The sequence below is a fragment of the Myotis brandtii genome, unplaced genomic scaffold (genome assembly GCF_000412655.1).
Source record: "Myotis brandtii unplaced genomic scaffold, ASM41265v1 scaffold136, whole genome shotgun sequence".
NCBI classification, from domain to species: Eukaryota; Metazoa; Chordata; class Mammalia; order Chiroptera; family Vespertilionidae; genus Myotis; species Myotis brandtii.
Window position 1 is genome coordinate 5,357,377 of NW_005354829.1, and position 20,900 is coordinate 5,378,276.

Consider the following 20,900-nt stretch of genomic DNA (forward strand, 5'->3'; position numbering starts at 1 on the left):
TTTTATTAAAATGTTCTATTATTTTATGTTAATGATTACTCATTTATTTCAGCCCTTTGTATTCAGCATGTCTCTATTGAAATAAACCTACGTTTCTATGAAAATGGAAGTTTTTGTTTTTTTGCAGCCCACATAAACTTAAACCTTATTTATTTGGCCCATGTTAGCCTTTGAGTTTGGCATGCTTGTTCTAAGATAAGTGGTACTTGGTCCCACATTGCTGCCTCCTCGGCCATGTACTATGCCGGCTATGGTTGTGTGCATGTTCTTGAATGGGTGAGAGTGATGCAGACCTGCCACAAATCTTGATCCGAAGGACTTGGGCACCCATGAAACTCAGATTCCGGGAAGGGAAGTGGCCACGGGGCTCTGAGTATCCAGGTTGGAGGGATGGGGTTCTCTAGAGTGACAACAGCCTTCCAAGTGAGATGGCAAATCCTTATCCTGCGATCCTTTTTGTCGTCCACCCCCCACCCCCCAGCTGGCCCTTCATAACAGAAGGCAGTCCTTGGATAATACTCTAATATAGGGTTGTTGGGAGCTAGACAAGGATTTCACTGGGGAAGGAGAATAAAGCATAGGTCATTCTTCCAATACACTGTCCAAGGGCAGACTCTGGAATCATGAAACTGGTGTTTTCCTGAATTCCCCTGAGCTCTCAGCATGGACAGACCATGCCCTGCAGAACTTGTGGGTCTCATGAAGTCTCGGCCTGAGCATCTCACCTTCCACTTCTCAGCATCTTGTATGCCTGGCCTGCAGGACGTGAGGGCAGTCATGACACGACAAATGCACCCACAGGTTCCTAGATACATGTCCATCTGAGCCTGAGCATCTCACCTTCCACTTCTCAGCATCTTGCATGCCTGGCCTGCAGGACGTGAGGGCAGTCATGACACAGGGCAAATGCACCCACAGGTTCCTAGATACATGTCCATCTGTGGAGGTGGCTCCCATCTCCAGCTCCTGGATGGCCGGTGGAGTGGAGTGGGCGGAGTCCCAAAACTTCTCAGGACACTGGCTGATGGCTCAGGTCATTTGCTTTCCCAAGCCTGTAGCTAGAAATCTCCTCGAATCACAAGAAAAACAGACAAATCTCAACTACCTAAACACTGGTGGCCTTGTTTCTAGGTCCTTCCAACTTGATAACCAACCAATTCATTCCTATTTCAGGCAACCCAAACCTTCTACTATGGACGTGCTAGGAAAATTCAGCCGTGGTCAGATCGCCTGGAATATGGGTGATTATGAGAACACCGACCAGAGGAATTCCAGGGGGGCCACCCTCGTTAGACAGGCCAAGGAAACACTGCCTGTAGCCTTCAGACCGCCAAAGCTGCCAATGCCACCGAAAAAGGAGGAGGTATGAGCATTTGCTTTTATGACTTATCACAGAAGACAGCAGGCTCTTTCAATCTATGCGTTAGAGAATGCTTTTCAACAGTAATACAGCAACTAAGGTTTTCCAGCTGCTTTTAACCTATCAGAACATTTTGTGACTGATATTGGATTTACACAGTAACGTCTGCACTGTGGGTAGGTAGGTATTCTTCCCACTTCGTAGCTGAAGAATATAAGAGGTTGTGGGGTTCAGTCCTTACGACTGCTTATGGATCATATAGTTTAATCTGGAGACAGGCCATCCCCTTGATTTCCAAAACCAGAGAAAGCACTCTGTGTAACAGAGGTAAATCTTTAAACCTTCTTAAAAGCCTTACAGACTGGCCAGTAGAGTGAGAATATACCAGGTTCAAATCTACTAGTTTCCTCCCATTACTACATACGGAATCTTGAACAAGTTGCACCATTTCCCTATACAGGTTTTTAAAATGAATAAAATGGGGATATTAGTATCTGTCCTGAATATTTTGTAGTTATTATGAGAATCATGGGAAGAAGGTGTAAGAGAATATATCCAAATCAACAACTATTTCCACAGCAAAATGCACACTGTAGTCACCCAGGGTTTTGAGTCCAATAACAAATTTCCATGATAGAAAGGGTAATAGAATCGCGGGGATACATTCAGAGACTCATGAGAGAGTGTCCGTGCTCCACTGAAGAATCTTGCCAACTCCCGAGAATCTTGCTTACCCTCTGTCGCCAGAAATCTGATTCATGAGCCATTAATTATATCTATTGGAAGCATTCCGTGGGGGAGATGCAGAAGGCCTCCTCGTAGGCCCTGACCCCAGGGACTCTTTGTATTGAAAAAGGGAGCAGTTCAGCTGCTAACATTCGTATGTGGTCTGAATTTGGGACTGGATCCAAATGAGATGATTTACTACAGTGAGTGTAGAGGAGGCTTGGATTAGTTACTTTCCATTACTGAGCTAATTTTGTGCAGGATTGGAGAGATCGTGGATTAAACGATCCCAAAAGCCTCCTTCTATCATTCACTAAATCCAATTGTGCAACCCTCAGTGGATTTACTTTTTTTGTTAATCCTCACCCGAGGATATTTTTTCCACTGGTTTTTCTTTTATTTTTGGGTGTTTTCTTTTTTTGTTCTTAGAGAGAGTGAAAAGGTTGGAAGGAGGGAGAGTGAGGGAGAGAGAAAGAAACATCAATGTGAGAGAGACATATAGATTAGTTGTCTCCCGCACGAGCCCTTACCAGGGCAAGAGATCGAACCTGCAACCCAGTTACATGCCTTTGACTGAGAATTGAACCCATGACCCTTTGGTGAGGGGGACGACAGTAACCACTCAGAACACCAGCCAGGGCTGGGTTTTTTTTTTTTTTATAAAAGTAAAAAAAATATTGTACATTAAAAAAATCTGTGAAAAGATCTTATCTTGAAATGATTTCAAACTTGCAGAAGAGTTGCAAGAACAACAGAAAGTGAACTCCTGATACATTCTTCACCCAGAATAATCTGTTAATTTGCTTTAATGCTTTCTTCCTATATGTGTGTACACACACACACACACACACACACACACACACACAATTTGTTTTTTTCCAAACATTTGAGAGTAAGTTGCAGACATGACACTCCTTTACCCCCAAATGTCTCAGGATGTATTTCCTAAGAACACGGGTGTTCTCACATAACCATAGTGCAAACATAAGATTCTGGAAATTTAACATTGATACAGTATTATTCTCTAACCCAGTGATTTTCAACCTTTTAAAAAATCTCATGGCACACATATATAACTAAAATTCTGTGGCACAGCAAAAAATATATAATTTTTTGCCAATATGACAAAAAATAGATATAAATTTGATTCATTCACACCGGACGGCTATTGTTGTGTTGGTTGTTGTCATTTTTTTAATTTGACAATCTAAGGGAAAAGAGGTCAGTGCCCCTGACTGAGTAGTCAGGTGTTGCATGTTTTAAAAATTCTTGCGGCACACCGGGTGAAAGTCGCTGATCTATAGTTCATAATCCAATTTTATGAACTGTCCCAATAATGTCCTTTGTATTTTTCTCTGATCCAAGATCCCACCTAGATCACGCACTACACTTGCTCCTCATGTCTCTTTAGTCTCCTTGAATTTGGAACAGTTCCGTAGTCTTGGACTTTATAACACTGACACATTGGAAGAGTATATAGACCAGTTCTGTAGAATACCTCTTCACTTGGATTTATCTCATGTTTTCTCGAGAGTAGATTCAGGTTTTGTGTTTTTGGCAGGAGTCCCAAAACAAGTGATGTTGCCATTCTCGGTGCATCACATCAAAGAGGCACCTGATATCGGTTTAACTTATTGTTGGTGAGAGTAATTGATCACTTGGTCACATTCTCTTCCCTTCCAGAGATAAACAAAATACTATATCATTCAAAATAATCCCTCATTTTATCAAAGAGGCTTTCTTCTAAATATCCAGAGATACATTAGAAACTTGTTCCCCAAGTCTATTATTTTTGCATGATCCCACAAGGTTCTTATGATTGACACTTCCATAAGTACCCAAGCCTCCCACCCCTTTAGTATAAATCCTCTTCAGCGAAATAACTAGAAGCAACTGTTCTTATAAATTTAAAAGCAAATAATGAATACAATGTGTGTAAAGTCTTCAAATAACGTCTCACACTAGCCACCAATCAGTGGCCACCATTACTATGCTTATCAGAGATGCCAGCACACTTTTCATTCTTATGCTAGAAGACTCAGAACCATACATTGAAAGCAGCCTCAAAAAAAGGAACAATTGGTCAATGGTACTGAGTGATTTGGGGGGAAATCTTAAAAGCATAAAGCTACACATAATAACACATGTTTTCTCATCAAAGGGATGGTTGAAAGTGGGGATATTTTATATATTCAGGTTCTTGCGTTTGGATTTTTTCTTATAAACTTAAGTTTGGAATGTAATTAAAATATTTCTAAAATGCAATTTATATTTAACATTATATCTCATTCTTGTATACACTTATCCAAAATGCCATTACAAGTATTTTTGAAAGTTTATGGGGCAAATTTCTAAACTGTTTTTCTACTATATTTCTCCTTTTTTAAAATCACAAAGTGTCTCCTAAGTTCTGTCTTCTAGTCCATTTGTTATTTTTCCCCTCTTAAGTTTTGGTTAACATTGTTTTTCCTCCACATAAATAATAGCCACTTAAGTGTTAGCAACTTTATGTGCATGCAACAGACATTTTCAACAACATCACCCATTTCTATTTCATTTCTTAGCTTGTAAATATTCTCATTGCCCCCCCTTCATTCCATACATGGATACAATTTCAGTGACTGACACATTCTTCCCTCATCCATGCACTCACATTGAGTGCGAAAGCAGCAATTCCCAAATTTCAATGTGCATATGAATCACCTAGAGGTCACATTAGGGTGCAGATTGTGCTTTGGTGGGTCTGGGATGAGGTTTGGGACACTGCATGCCTCTCCACGTCCCCGGCACCTTGAGTAGCCAGGGGCTAGCGGATCTGACACTGAACAATGGCATGCTCAGCTAGGAACAGGAAGGACTTGATGGAGCCAGGGGTGAAGGAGAGGAAGACTAGGAAGAACAGGTTGGCAGGGCCAAGGTGACAATAACCTAGCAGATAACCTAGCACCGTGGAGGAAGAGTGTGTGGTTCAATATGGCTGGATAATAGTGTGCAAAGAGGGGTATCTAGTGACGAGGCTGGGGAAGAAGGACCAGTTATGTCATTTGAATACATGGTGTTAGGAACTTAGATTTTACTGGGCTGAGTTTTAAACAGAAGTGACAGGATGAAACTTTTAGAAAGATTATTTAGACATTGCCTGGAAGAATATTAATTAGAACTGTTTTACATAAAAGGGAGATGAGTTTAAAGGGCATTTTGGTAGCTCAACTAAGAAATAAGGAGGGACTAAAAGAAGGCAAAGAGAAAAGGTGATGTATTTGAGACACAAAGGAAGTGTTAGATTCAACAGCTCTCGGTGCTGACCGGGTGTGGGGAAAGTCTTCCGTTACCAGGGGAAAGAAGGAAGTGGGACCCGACCTGACATTGTGAAGAGTGAGGAGGGCGTGGTGGAGCCAGGTGGCCGTAAGGAGAGAATAAATAGGGATCAAGGACTGAGCGCCAAGCCAACCTCTCAAGAAAAAGCTTAGCTGTCAAAGGAAGGAGAAAGTTACAATAAAAAGGGCGAGGAGAGGTACACAGGAGAAAAGGTTCATGTGGGTGAAACTTTTTTTTACACATTGAGTAGAAAACGTCAGATTGAGAACTTGAAAATGGGTAAAAGGAAATGGTAAGTGATCATTTGAGATCCCCAGGAAAGCAGAGGGAGGTGCACAGCTATAAGAAACGAACACACAATGGCAAGGGTATCTTTATGGGAAGGCAGCTTTTTCCTTCTGCTGTGAATGAAGGGTTCCCTCCCATCCTTGCCACCTCAGAGGGCTGTTTCTAGCTTACGCTTTTCTTATACACCAACATCTCCTTTGCAGCACAGATTCAGAGGACTTGATCGCAACCCTTAAGGCAGTGGTTCTCAACCTTCCTAATGCCGCGACCCTTTAATACAGTTCCTCATGTTGTGGTGACCCCCAACCATAACATTATTTTCGTTGCTACTTCATAACTGTAATTTTGCTACTGTTATGAATCGTAATGTAAATATCTGATATGCAGGATGTATTTTCATTGTTACAAATTGAGCATAATTAAAGCATAGTGATTAATCACAAAAAAAATATGTAATTATATATGTGTTTTCTGATGGTCTTAGGCGACCCCTGTGAAAGGGTTGTTCGACCCCCAAAAGGGTCGCGACCCACAGATTGAGAACCCCTGCCTTAAGGGATAATTCTGAGGTTGGTATTGTTTACTGCGTTAAAGATCTTTGCTCCTATAACTTGGTATGATGATATTCTGACCATCCAACTCCATTTTGGGATTATCATTGGACTGATATATCGGATATATCAATAAGTCAGATGTATAGATTAATTGATTTTAAAGAATTAAAGAATTGGCTCACATGATTGTGGAGAATGGTAAATTCCAAATCTGCAGGGTAGGCAAGCAGGCTGGAGACCGAGGCAAGAATGATGTTGCAGTTCAAGTTCAAAGACAGTCTAGAGGTAGAATTCCCTTTGCGTTGGGGACCTCAGTCTTTTTTCTCTGAAGTCCTTCAACTGACTGGATGAGACCCACCTACATTAGGAAGGGCAATCTGCTTTACTCAAAGAATACTCCTTTAAATGTTAATCGCATCTAAAAATTCCTTTATAGTAACATCCACAATATCTGGGTACTATGGTTTCACCAAGCTGACACATAAAATTAACTGTCACAGTTCCCATTGCATCCAGGTGTGGGGATTAAATGAAGTAACACATACAAAGGATCTGACAGAACAAACAAGACATCAGGGAACCAAACAGCGATGTGGTGTGGATGTGTGTGTTTCAGTTCTTTATCAACAGCATGGATTTTAAAGATGCTTGAGGGAATATAGAAAACATTTGAAATTTTTATGTAATACAAAAAGGATTTTAAAATACCTAATGTTACTTCTCTCTATAGTCTTAAAACAACATAATTTGGTACGGTATTACGTTGCTACAAAAGTAATAATTAACAGCATATTTTTTCCTGAGACCATGAGTAGCAATGATCTCATCCCTTTCATGGTAAATATTTTATGTCTTTTACTTTCCTAAAATAAAATTCATAAATAATGCAACCTTCTTATACATATAATTTATAACAGATCAATACAATGCACTACACTTACTACTTAAAAAGTAATTTATATTAATATTAGAGGCCTGGTGCACAAAATTCTTGCACAGGGGGCGGGGCGGGGGGAGGCACGGAGGGATCCCTCAGCCCAGCCTGTGCCCTCTTACAGTCTGGGACCTCTTGAGAGATGTCCTCCTGCCGGCTTAGGCCCAATTCCTCCGGGGATCGGGTCTAAGCCAGCAGTCAGACATCCCTCTCGCAGTCCCAGGTTCTCACAGTCCAGGACCCCTCGCTCCTTACCACCCACCTGCAGCAGAGGCACGAGAGGCTCCCACCACTGCCACTACGCCTGCCAGCCGTGAGCCCAGCTTCTGGCTGAGCAGTGCTCCCCCTGTGGGAGCGCACTGACCACCAGGGGGCAGCTTCTGCATTGAGCGTCTGCCCCTGGTGGTCATTGCGCATCGTAGCAACCGGTCGTTCTGGTAGTTCTGCCCTAACGGTTGCTAAGGCTTTTATTATATAGATATTTAAAATACATATAGACATTGGGGAACTAGATTAGAATAGAAAATATAATGAAGTGGGTAGATGCTTACATCTGTATATAGTCTCCATGAATGCAACAGCTATAAATGAAGACTGATATAGATATGCTGTATCGATGACTCAAATTTCAGGAGTAGTGTAGTTTTTGGTTATGTTTTCCAAATTATGTCAGTTCTTGTTAAAATTCGGAACCTTACAAGGTCAAATCTTCTCAATTTATACATCAGTGACATTCCTGGAAAATTCAGCATACATGAAAATCATCTGAAAAATACACTGTGCTTTTATGTAAAGCAGAATTAAATTCTCAGCTTAGATCACTATAAACAGGTTGGTTTTTTTTACTCCCATGAATGCCCAGCATGACATTTCAGTCACTCCAGAGATGGGACAATTCAATCTTCATTCCATGAAGTGTCCCACACATTACAAGGCATTTCTCCTTTCATCCTCAGCCCCCATCCCCCGTCACCCTTCATTATGCTGAGCAAAAATGGCCCTACATTTCCAACACCCCCGTTGAAAATCACTGACAATGAACTTGTTTCCACACATGAGTTCATGGAAATGAGACCTCTAGATTCTTAAGTCCTAAGATTCAACATAACAAACAAATGTTCAGATAAATTCAAAAGGTTTATTGCACCAAATGCCACAAAAAAATGGATCAAAATAATACATGGACAAGTTTTAAGAAAAAAATTTCCATACAATGACATTGATAGCTATTTAACTGATCAAAAATATAAGGTCCTATCAATTTGTCTTCATGCTTCAATGGTAACAAATCCCAGAATTTTCTCCTTGTTTAAACACCACTTAAATGTAAGCATATTGCAATCTTGCTTCCAAGATATATAGTTCACCAAATTTTGACATTTAAAAATTAACATTCAGAGGGGACTGCTTGATTTAGGCAAGTATTATACCAAAATATCCCCTCCCACAAAGCACAGTACAAAACAAATGGTTCACATTTACCAAGAGAAGCTAAAGACTCAATTTAATGGTGAAAGTATGCATGAACAAAATAGTTCCAAAAGTACATAAGACCGGAAAAATCCAGACATTTAAAAGAATTTAGGGGGGTCACTTTATATTCTTTATTTTTATGTACAACCAACTCTAGTGAAGAACCTAAAAAGCTACAGACTAAATTTTTATAAAATCTCAGGACCTAATGATAAGAGCCCCAAACAACAGTTTAGTATCATTTAGCAAGCAGGAATTTCCCTCCCTCCAAAAAAGTTAATTTTGAAAAATATGGTAAGTTTAAAAAGTTGTGATGTGTAAACGGCAGTTCCATGGGATGTGAAAAGATTATAGTTACTTTCATTAAAAAACAGCACACTTCAGAAAAATGGATCGAAGCCTGTACAAAAAGCTATTTAACACTGATAAAAATAAAATACTTTGGAGTTATGCACAAGTATGGAAGCTACATTTTAAATTTTCATTGTCATGTTTAAACATACACAATTATCTTTACATTCGTATCACGCATCAATCTATTAAAAATAAAACTGCGACATGCTAGAAAGAGGGCCATCACAGGAACACGTATAACTCTGCTCTGTCATGCCTCACTAGCTTGCTTAAAGAAGCAAGATTCTACAAAAGCTACACTCAACAGGTAAGACTTAAAAGTTGAAGAAACCCTAAAGGTGGAATCCTGTCAACTGAGGTAGTTTTTTCAAAAATTTTTTTTTAAAAATTTTGTTTTTTGAGGTGGGCATGGGAGAGGGTGGAATCCCTTTTTTGCTTCTGCAGCTACGACAGAATGAAGCCACTGGGTGGTGTATGGTGTGTGAGTGGGTGTATCTCAACACAAGCCCATGAGATTCTTTTTCTTTTCTACTTTTGGGAAGAGGTTGAATTTAAGACAAACAAAACTTGAATGCTATGTAAAGGAGGGTTCTAAAAGAGCAGCAACATTCTCAGTCTGTTTTTCCAGGCAGTAGGTGTGAGGATTAGGTTCTGACTGGAACCCTGAGCATCACTGAAACCATCCCCACGTGTGACCCACCTGTGGTTTTCCAACAGACGTTTCCAAGAGTTTTGGAAAAGTAGATTAAAAGGCAAATGAAATCTTCTCAGGTTTTGAGGGGGCTGGGCTCAATCTTTTATGTATGAAGTTTAGAATCAGCCTTTTAAATCTCAACTTCCCCCTATATGGGTCTAATTTTCAACATGCCACATAAGAATGGAATTGATTTTGTATTTAGTTATTTTCTATGAAACCCTGGAAGGCGGTGAATGAGGGAAAGTGCCCAAACGTGTAAACAAGGAACAGGGAACAAGAGATGAGGGAATGCTTTAAACTGGTGCAGATGGAAATGATGTAACACCAGCTATTACCATTAATTTACATGTAATGAAAAGCAAATGACGAGTGAGCTGAGCCACAGGTAAGGTTCATTCTCTCTGTGTAACATCACAACAAGCAATGATGTCATGGAACTAGAGAATTTAAAATACAAACTCAGATGTTAGGCAAAAGAAAACAGAAAAATCTAAAAAGGATGAAAAATTTCAATTTTATGAAAGAAAGACATAAAATAAAAATTAAAGGTCTTAAGAGCTTTAATGCGCCCATCTACATTTCACATCATAAAAAAAAAGGAGCAGAAGGCAGCAAATCTGACTTATTCCTAAGAAGTAATACACCCATTTTTTCCCATTAGGTGCTCTTTCAAACAAATAATTCACTTGCATTTGTAAAAGAAGAGACACACTTATGTAACTTGGTGTTTAAGATAGGATTTTATCAAATAGAAAATCTGAAGTCATTCTAACCCCTAGTCGGGAAGTTACTTCATTTTCTTAGGTACAAAGAATACATGGGAAGGACTGAAATTAATTTATAAAAGAGTGAAAGGAAATTGGAGCCTGGTTATAATTAGCTAACAATGTTCTGTTTTACTAGATCAGCTCTTGTCATTTAATGATCAATTTTTTAAGTCATTTTCTTTATCTTGGATGTCAGTACATCGTCTGACAGGGTCATAGTTCATGGTCAGTAAACTAAGAAAAATTTATTTTATAGTAACAGAAAATTACATGTTTCGTGTTTTTTATTTTTTTAAAGTCAACTATGCTAGCAAATAAACAATTCCTCATTTTGGCAGGTTTGATACTATGGGGGAGTTAATTTCTGGAACAGTGTTTTGAAAAGTATGTAGGAATTAGAAGGCACAGAGATGATAATGTAAAAATGTAGACCATGTATGAATTGTTTATAAATGTTCAAACTAATTGCTTTCATTAGTCATCCTGAACTGTTGCAGGTTTCATTTCCCACCAGGACAGCTGTGCCTTGTAGAGTATAAATAGTCATTTGTATTAGCTATTACAGGAAGAAAGTGGCTTTGGCTAGAAGAATTTAGCAACAGGAATACTCTTGAGCTTATAGAAATAACTTTGGTAAATGGCCTCTCTTAAAGAGGCTGCTGAAAGCTCTGAAGTATAAGGTTAAACACACGGTATCAGACTGTGTACTTTGCTGCTACAAACTCCATCCTGATGGGATTAAGATGCTACATTGATTCTTGGGTTTATTGCACCAACAATCCACCTCTAACCTACCTGTGGCTGTATCTGAGACAAGGTAAACTCCAAGAAGATGTGAAAAGAGCGGGTCCCTATAGCACTCTCTTCCCCACAGTCAATATTCTTCCCTGTTTTAGGTCAGACTGTCGCTCCCACAGCCACCAGAGCTGACGAGGGCCCATGTGGCTTTCTTTACTTCACCTTTTGTAAAAAGCAAACTCCAACTTGGAATCTGAAGTCCTTTCCTGATGTCTTCTTAGAATAGTGGAATATGCTTTCTCCAGTGTGGAGAGCTCATGGGTCAGCTCTGAAGCATTTTCCCGCTGGAATGGTCTGCACATTGTTTACCTCCTGCTCCAAAGTCCCTTGTTGTTTGGCCCAAACACACAAGGCGAGCAGTACCAACAGCTTAGTGTGTAGTGTAGTGCATATGCTTCCTCCTTCCAGAAAGGTCACTCTCTCTGTTGACTCCTGGGTAACAAAGACCTACAGTGTTCATGAGAAACACACATGCCATTATGTCAAGTAAACCTAAGTTCCAATAAAGCATCCACTTGAAAGCAACAAGATAAAACAAGACAAAGCAGTGGAATGACTGTTTCTGTTTGCTCTTCTTATGCTTTGGACGTCATGGAGAGCTTATTCTCTTCTCCTTCACATGAGAATGTGTGTGTTTTTTCTGCCAAGGGAGAATGGTCCTGAGCTTAAGCTTATAAGAGTATCTGAGCCACATACGGAGAATGAGTACTGGCGATAGCAGTCAACAGAGGCAGGTCGTTCGATTCAATCCTGAATATTGAATAAAAGGAAAAGATTATTAATTTAAAGTAACATGATTCTGCAGTTAAGTATTATTGCTAGGGACCAAGCTTGCTAGTTCATTGCTTAAAACAAAAGAAAAAGTAAGAGGGATAGCAAGATGATAAACCTGTTCTTTTAATTATGACTTCCTAGTGGACAATGACCAGAGGACAAAGGCCAGGAGGTGGGCTGGGCACACGTGTGGACATAAAACTGTTCTTCCACAGCAGGGGCCACCGAGTCCAAGCCCATAACTTTCCTGTATTCCCTGTACAGCCTCATTGTTATACTTTAATGTTTCCTCCACTGTCTCCTCATTCATCCCTAATGCACACAGACTCTGCTCCTAAGTTACAACTAGTCTTAGGAAAATGATGGTGGCAATTTCTTCAAAAACCTTGGGGGTTTGTTCAACAGGTTATACAAGTTAGATAACATTAAGCAACATTCTGAGAGAAAGCAACACTAACAGATGCTGAGTCAAGAGACACGGCATCAGATGGACCTGGTTTTGGCGGCCTCTCTTAAAGCAGAGGCGGATGCAGCATGGGCCAGGCTAAATGCTGACAAATGTCCTGAAAAAAAGGAGGATTGCCAGAACCGGTTTGGCTCAGTGGATAGAGCGTCGGCCTGCGGACTGAGGGGTCCCGGGTTCGATTCCGGTCAGGGGCATGTACCTGGGTTGCGGGCACATCCCCAGTGGGAGATGTGCAGGAGGCGGCTGATCGATGTTTCTCTCTCATCGATGTTTCTGACTCTCTATCTCTCTCCCTTCCTCTCTGTAAAAAATCAATAAAATATATTTAAAAAAAAAAAAAGGAGGATTGCTTCAGTCCGTGAAATAAGTCCTAATCTTTCCATTGAATTCCACAAAAAATTAAAAATGAAATTTCAATGACCTCATGAAGTTTTTCCTACGCCTTTTCCAGTAATGCTCCCTGCAGGTCTACTTCCAGGTCTGCCGCATGGGAGCGCTGTGGCCCTGACAGTGGGGAAGGGGCTAGAGAGGCTGGGGATGATTCCCACTAATCATCTAAATCAGCACTAAGAAACAGAACTAAGAGATCTAAATCAGAACTAAGAAACAGAACTAAGAGATCTAAATCAGAACTAAGAAAAACAAACAAAAAAAATACAAGCAAGAGATACTTTGTAAGTTAACTGCAAAAGCAAATGCCTCCAAAGGGGGAAATATTTTAAAAATGAGGTATGTAAGAAAAATGTATAACATGAAGTTCTAAGAGCCAAACACAAAAACACAGTAAAGGCCTGAGTCTTGATACTTTGATTAGCAGGCTTAAAAGAAAATTTCAAGGTCGACAATACATATACAATATTTTCTTGCCCAAATTAGGGGAACCATCATGGTAGGTAAGGAGGACAAGTCCCCACGTCTTCTTTAGAGAAGTCATGGCAGAGACCCTCAGGAAGATGCTGTACAACATGAGTAACATAAGCAAGTCTCCTCTCCTGGTGGGCTTATCATCCCAGGGAGGAAGGTACAGCCAGCCCCCGTGAACAGGCAGGCAGGCCCCTGCCTCCCAACATGGCTGCATCGGACAGCTTGTGACTTGGACATCTTACTGAAATGACTACAGATGGGCAAACAGAGTGGAGTGTAATTTTTCACGTTCACACATAAAATAACCCAGGGAGAAGATTAACATAAAGTACCACCAGCTTAAAGTTCTGTGCTTATTTCCACTATCAGAAACAAGGAACATGCTGGTAATTGGAGAGCAGCAGAGGCACATGGGTCTGTGGGTACAGTGCTAGGGACAACCCCATCACAGGGAGAAGAAAGGGTGACACTTCATCGAACTCACCCCAGTACGACACCTAATTCTTTCACATGGACTCGTGTGTGTCCACGAAGATATTCAGACAGCATCTTACTTTTCAGATACATCTCCTGTAGTCGATCTTCAAGATGCATGATGCACTGTGAAGCCAATAACATTCACAATGAGGGCTAGAATGGAAACCTCTGCCAGCATTCAAAGAGCTAGGGTTCTCCTGATTCATTCTTAAGTCTATAACTATAATCTAATCTCTTTCAAATACCCTTAAAAAGTTACAAGCCATCTCAAACCCTATCACCAGCAGGTTTTGTAAAACAAAGTTTATTTCTTCCGATGACTAATAAGATTTTCATATATTATCTTCTAGTCTTTTCTAAAAAGCATTTGTTGAAATCATTCTATAAGTGCTTCTAAAAAACTTTATAATAATCCTTTCCCTGTGTTAGTAAAAATTCTTTATCAATGTAATTTTATGGCTAAATTTTTTTTTAAGAATGTGCATTTACCATTATTTACTTAACCACATAGCAATTTGCATTTTTGTTCTAAACATTGTAAAGGACATCTCTGTTGTTGTAGTATTTCCCTACATATCAGATTATTTGGGCACAATACATTCTCAGAAGTATATTTTGAAGTTTTTTTTTTGGCTCTGGAGTCTATTTTAACTAGGTCTTTAAAAACAATAAAGAAAGGGCAATTATTTTCAGGACATCACTACCCTTGGAATTGTGTCCAACTTCATTTTTTAGAGAATAGCAACCATCTGTGTCTTTCACAAGAGGCAAATGCTTTTGCATTTGGCAGGAAGAGCTCTCCAAGCATCTTCAGTAAGACACCTGATGGCTTTGGCAAGGGTAATTCTATCACACATAATTTTCTTCTAGACCATTACGCCTGCTATTTTCAAGGTAAAAAAGATTAACAGATGCATTTGAGAATGTTGATCTTGACCATCTGGCCTGATCAGTGACATGGAAAAAGTATCCATTAGAGATGTAATCTTTTCAGTTTTCCATTGGCTTAAAATCTTAAATGCCTTGTGTTGGGTGGATGAAACACAACTGGTAAGTGACTAAGAGTAATAATCAAAGCAAGGAGGACTTCACCAATCCTCATGAACATGGCCCCCCAAATAAACGGAGTTTAGTGGTGAAAGGATCTCCCTCCTGTTAAGTTTTAGTTCCTTATGGAGTAAATATAAAAATTTTAATAAGAATATTATAAAATATTAAAAAATATTCACATTACATGAATTCTTTGTGTTTTAGAATAGTTAATCTGCAGTGTATTCATAGTCTCCATGAAAATTATATGCTGCGATGTCAAAATAAAGAGAACACTGGTCTATATGGAATGTATACTATTTTTGAAATCAAAGTATTTAGAATTTTTTTTTAAAGGCTTGATTATTAAATAGAATTTTTTTCCGTTTTTCCTTCTCCTTTCTGGTATCTTAATCCTGAGATGGGTTTTTTTAATTTTTAATTTCTGAAAATTTAAATAGCTACTTTCCCTTTTATACTGATGGCTCTAATAGGTATTTAATCATATGTTTCATTGAAATGATTTTTAAGGTGAATTTTAAACTGCAGATGAAATTTCTTCTGATCTTGGTTTTGTCAGGCTAAGTAAGCCATGCATATTATTAAGTGGTTAGACATATTTTGGTCCAAATGAAGAAAAAAATCAGCTACAGTAATTAATTGGTTGGAAAATGAAGATGTCAAAAGTAACAAGAGCTATGTATTAGAGAATAAAATATAAAAGTTGGTAACTACTTAAAACAGTAAGAAACTATAAAATCTAACATATCTTCCTTCCCTTACAGAAAAAGAGATTTCAGCCTCAAAATCAGCCTGATGCAACTTGCTACTAGAAAGAAAAATCGACTCTAAATATAGAACAAAAGTTAGATGATAGGAACCTGAGAGTTCCTCACACGATTACCCCAGGGACAGGTGATCTGCAAGAGCAAACTTCAGTTTAAAGCCCAAATAAAGATTTTAGTGAAAAGGTGGTGTTGGTCTTTACAACCATTAACCCTGTTTTATGAAAGTGGTTATTAACAATCACACGGACAGTAGCTGCCTCCTGAGTGCTTAGAGCATCTAACACCATCCCAAGTGCTTTACGTGAATCATCTAAATTTCTTTTCTAACCATATGAGTTAGGTTCTATTATATCCCCAGCTTTACAGATAAGGGAATTGAGAAGCCACACAGGAAGCAGCTGAGCCTGTGTTTGACTTCAGGCTATTGGACTCTCAAGCCCAGGCAGTGGCCACTACTGTACACTGGCTCTGCTTTGACCGCTGAAAAAGCAGTAAGTACCTCAGCCCTAATTTTCTCTTAACATGCTTGTTACAAATGAGAAAGCTGAGGTTCAGAGACACTTGTCCACCATCACACAACTGATTGATGGCAAAGCCTAGACTTGAACCCAGTCACTGTTATGCCACACTGTCTACTTAGACAGTGGGTTATATTGAAATAACAGAGGGTTATTTCAAAGCACCTTCTTCAAGGCCATAAAAATCCTGACTATTTCTGAGGCATGTGGGACCACTGCAGATTCAGCCATAAGAACCCAGGAAAATTACCCTCCATTAGCAATTAGCGTAGGTAATTAATATTCAGCTTCCAACTTTGTTGTTAAATATCTCTGTATCTTTTGTGGAGGCCAGAAGGGAGATAACAAATGTTCTGGTTTGGGGTTATTCTTTAGAGAGCAAAAGCCTGCAGAGGGAGGAAGGAGCAAAGGTGAGCGTAACTTATATCTAAGCCCATGTCCCCAAGTTTTTCCTAGTGATGCCCTCAAGCCTCACTCCCACTTTTCTCCCTTCCCCTCTAAATATATTTTCTCTCAATCTCTCTCTACATGCACACACACCTTGAAGAGAATTTGCCTTGTATATTAATTCCAATAACTCAGGAAGAGCTGTCGATCATTTTCTAGGAGTTGATGGCTCATTTGTTGTTTAATATAACGTCATGAAAGTGATTTTAAAATCCCATTTGAAAAGGAATAACTGACACCATCTTCTATGGGTATGGCACTTCGGAATTTCAAGTGTTTACACGAGCTATATTCTATTTTATCTGCTAACGACTTGTGAGGATGGTCCCTGAAAACAAACTACAATTCCTTCAGGAATCAGCGTGCTTGATATGAATCTAATAAAAGGAAAAACAATTCGTTCTCCAAAGGAGGATTTTAAATTTCCCTTTATGCTTGTCCCTCCCCCCACATCTAACTTACTTTACTATATACAGTGGAACCTCAGTTCTCTAACTTAATTCATTCCGGACGGCTGTTCAAGAAGTGATTTGTTCAAAAACCAAGTAATTTTTTTCCCCATTAGAAATATTATAGATCGAATTAATTCGTTCCAGATGCCCAAATCATTGCCTGTTTTAACCTTTCTTATATATAGTACATGTCTAATGTACTATTTTACCTATAAACAAGCACTTCTTTTCTTAAAGTTATCAAACCACCTACTAGCCTTAAATGAATCACTTTCAGGACTCATTCCAGCGGTGTCTTTTAGGAGGTCAACATGCAGCATCTTCACTTTTTCACATATCAATGAAATGCAGTCACCAGCTAATTGCTTTTCCTTTATCCGATCAACAAGTTTTTCTACCTCTTTAATTGCCTGTGATCATTGTTTCTTTCACACCCTAAGCCAGTGATGGCGAACCTTTTGAGCTCGGCGTGTCAGCATTTTGAAAAACCCTAACTTAACTCTGGTGCCGTGTCACATATAGAAATGTTTTGATATTTGCAACCATAGTAAAACAAAGACTTATATTTTTGATATTTATTTTATATATTTAAATGCCATTTAACAAAGAAAAATCAACCCAAAAAATGAGTTCGCGTGTCACCTCTGACATGCGTGTCATAGGTTCGCCATCACTGCCCTAAGCACTCCTGATGGCCTCTTTATTTATTTTTTTAATATACATTTCTAATTGTTAATAGGGCCTCTTTATCTTTTGAAATTGTGCTAATCATCCACTTTGCCAGCAACAAAGGCAAAACAACAATAACAACAACAACAAACCCACAAAAATATTCACTGCACAATTTCCGAGATTTAGAGGTAAACTGACTGGCATTCCCTCCTTTGTTTGTGGCCTAAGAGATGCTTTTTGTTAAGCTGAAAGGGCTGTCAGGTCCAGAACTAAACTTTTGTTCAAAGACTGAGACATTTTTTTCCATGAACAACCTCGTCAAAAACCGAAATGTTCAAGATGCGAGATGTTCGAGAACTGAGGTTTAACTACCTGTTGAAAAAGATTTGTCACTCTACGTTGTTTCATGGAAGGGCTATTGTTTCTAAAGTCTATCATTTGCTGGTTTTATGTTGAATGTTCTATATTTACTTAGACTATCGTCTAATTGTACCCAAAAGGATACATGTGAATTTATTATTTTAAAAAGTATCGTTAAAAGTGTTTTTAAACTTATCATCAATAGTAGGTTAAAACCACTATTGCAAAGGGAAAAAAAGTGTCTTTAAACTATATTTCTTTGGTGATGTGAGAACAAATACTTACAAAATCAGCAGGGAGGTGAAGCTTGTAAAGCTGTAAAATGGATTGAAGTAAACTGGACACCTGACTAGAGACCAGGACATCCTGGCCTAGTTTCGTGCTGTCCATCACTTTCCTCTGACTGGTGGCCACCTGCACACTCCACTTGTCCGTGTCTGCGATAATACAGACGGCTTCAGCTATGGGCTCGTCAAGCACTGGATGCTAGAAGAGAAGCACAGCGGGTCAGGTTTTCACAACACTCCAAATGACCTCGGAATGTCCTGGGTTTCTGTCCAGGATTAGACTCAGTTCAGAAGCTGATGGTAAGAGCTACAGAAATTTATAGATTTACAGGGACTAAAATAAGAGTGTCATCATTAAATCATCATTTAAAAATTAATTTTATAAAAGCTGCATTTAATCGTTTCTTTCTTATACCCAGGAGGTACACTATAAATGTTATTAAATACTCATACATAAGGAAAAGATACATGCCCTCCCTACATTCAGGATATTAAAATTCATTTCCTTTTGAAAGGCTGCACTCTCCTCTTGAGATGGAAAATAAGATATTAGAATAAGGTGTAGGATGCTATTGCCATATCTCCAATAAGAAGGTGTGGCAGAGTAAATTAATATTCCCTTATAGTTTTAATCACTAAGCAATGCTTACTTAGTAAGTGCATAAATCAACTCCAACAACCAACTGAAAGCAGACTGGGGTGTGAATTTATTTATCTGGAGAGTCCAAAAGGAAAAAATATGGCTTCTGAAGAACATACTTAAAATACAAAATCCTCAATAACCGAGATTTAGGGATAGAGCAGGTTAACTTAGTAAACTGTGCCACAGGGCAAATGGTAAACACTGAATTAGTCAAGGAAGAGGGCCTTACCAAAAAATCAATTTCTCAAAATTGATGAAAGTATAAAACTGCTTCAACACCAACACCTTTTATATTCATATTTAGTATCCCACATGTATGCAAATCAACATTATAACAGGACTGTCCTTCTAGGCCCAAATTAAGAGAGAGAGAGTATACGGGACAGACACAGACACACCTTCTGGGCAATGGACATGAGCACATGTTTCTAACATTTACCAAAGGAAAACTGGTACTGCCTCCTTCTGTCACTCAATCCCTTCCACTACCAGTGGTGGGCATCTGTTGCTTTTGGCTACTTTAGCATATCTTCCTTCCAGTAAGTGCAACCTTATTTCCTTTCGGAGAATGACTTTCTTAGATAAGACCTGGAGGCCCCACCCTTCCTCCAGCAGGGTGTGCTAGCATGACCCAAGCTAGGCCAATTAGGTGCTCCTTCCCCATGATTTCCCTGTGGTCAGGAGGACAAGAATGGTTGGCACCACCACTTTCCTAGTCCTTGGTTCCTGGACTTTCATAGTTGCCTTGTTTTCTGTCTATTCTAAGATTAGTTCTTTGGCCTTCTTATCAATTCTATGAATCTTTAATATCCTTCCAATACAGTTCCTTTTGCCTACATTAATGAGAGTTGGTTTCTGCTACTCACAACAAAGAACCCAAACAGATACACAGCCCTGCCTCAGATCATGATTACCTGAGATTTTTAAGATCTAACACTAGTAGTGAAAAGACTACCAACAGGAACCCAAGGTGTATGCTGTCACACTGCAATTTTAGCAGGTGATGTGGCTCCCTTGTTGTGGGCTTTTTCATTGGAAGGGAAGTCTATCCAGCTTTGTGTTCTTTCTCACAGATGGGAGAAGTGACTGGTGGGTTGGATGGAAACTTTGTGGGGCCAACACCCTTTCCTATACTATGTTCATGAGGGAAACTTTCAGGGATTAGAATATTTTCTTATTGAAATAGTAGCAAATCAGGCAAAGTTTAATGGTCCAACATTTATTTACTAGTAAGTGTATGTTCAAATACTCTCAAACATGAGAAATAAAGAATCTGACAAAGCAGATTCCTGAATTAATGAATCCCAGTTTCCTAAGAATGGTTCTCATTTTCTAGACTTGTTAATCAAACAGTGGAAAAGTTTTCTCACACATGACCCTGCATTCCCACTCTTACCTAAGGGTTTTGTGGCCCCTCACCCCTACTCTTCTGACACATACATATACACATTCTCCAAAACAGAAAGCCTCAGTGACTTCCCTTTACAAATTCCTGGAACTTCTTGCTCAATCAATGTGTCATTAATTCACAGCAAGATGACAATGACTTGTCATTGATGTACCTGGTCTTTATGAACCAAGAAAATGGAAATAAAGAAATTAAACATGGACACAGATAATAGGGTGGTGAAGGCCTGGAGCAGGGGGCAGGGGCGGCCTAGAAGAGGTCAATGGGGGAAAACAGGGTACATATGTAATACTTTCAACAATAAAGATTTAAAAAAAGAAATGAAAAACATTTGTATTTTGAGCTCAATCCTCTTTAATGCTTTGCATTTATCAGAAATTCACTGTGTGCTGGGTATAGCACAGAGCAGATCTATAATATGAACCTTTCCTTCAAGGGACTTATAT

At 39.2% G+C, this 20,900-nt stretch overlaps 2 protein-coding genes across 5 annotated transcripts in view; one reads left to right on the forward strand and one right to left on the reverse strand.

Annotated features, from left to right (window-relative positions):
• Positions 1-1,369, forward strand: part of LOC102258577 (chromosome unknown open reading frame, human C4orf45) — a 70,733-nt gene extending 69,364 nt beyond the window's left edge. The window contains exon 4 of the mRNA XM_005860562.1: positions 1,174-1,369. Within this exon, the coding sequence (XP_005860624.1) occupies positions 1,174-1,369 (196 nt within the window). The remainder of the gene's footprint in view (positions 1-1,173) is intronic.
• A 6,929-nt stretch (positions 1,370-8,298) lies between these two features.
• The window catches only part of FNIP2 (folliculin interacting protein 2), a 101,587-nt gene continuing 88,985 nt past the window's right edge, over positions 8,299-20,900 (reverse strand). For 3 of the 4 annotated variants that reach the window (XM_014535007.1, XM_005860528.2, XM_005860527.2), the window contains 3 exons: positions 18,402-18,602; positions 13,858-13,973; positions 8,299-12,019 (listed from right to left, as the gene is read on the reverse strand). In XM_014535007.1, the coding sequence (XP_014390493.1) occupies positions 11,941-12,019; positions 13,858-13,973; positions 18,402-18,602 (396 nt within the window). In that variant the 3' untranslated portion in view covers positions 8,299-11,940. Of the gene's footprint in view, positions 12,020-13,857; positions 13,974-16,374; positions 16,572-18,401; positions 18,603-20,900 lie in introns of those variants that run through there. The other variant, XM_005860526.2, reaches the window with a different exon arrangement.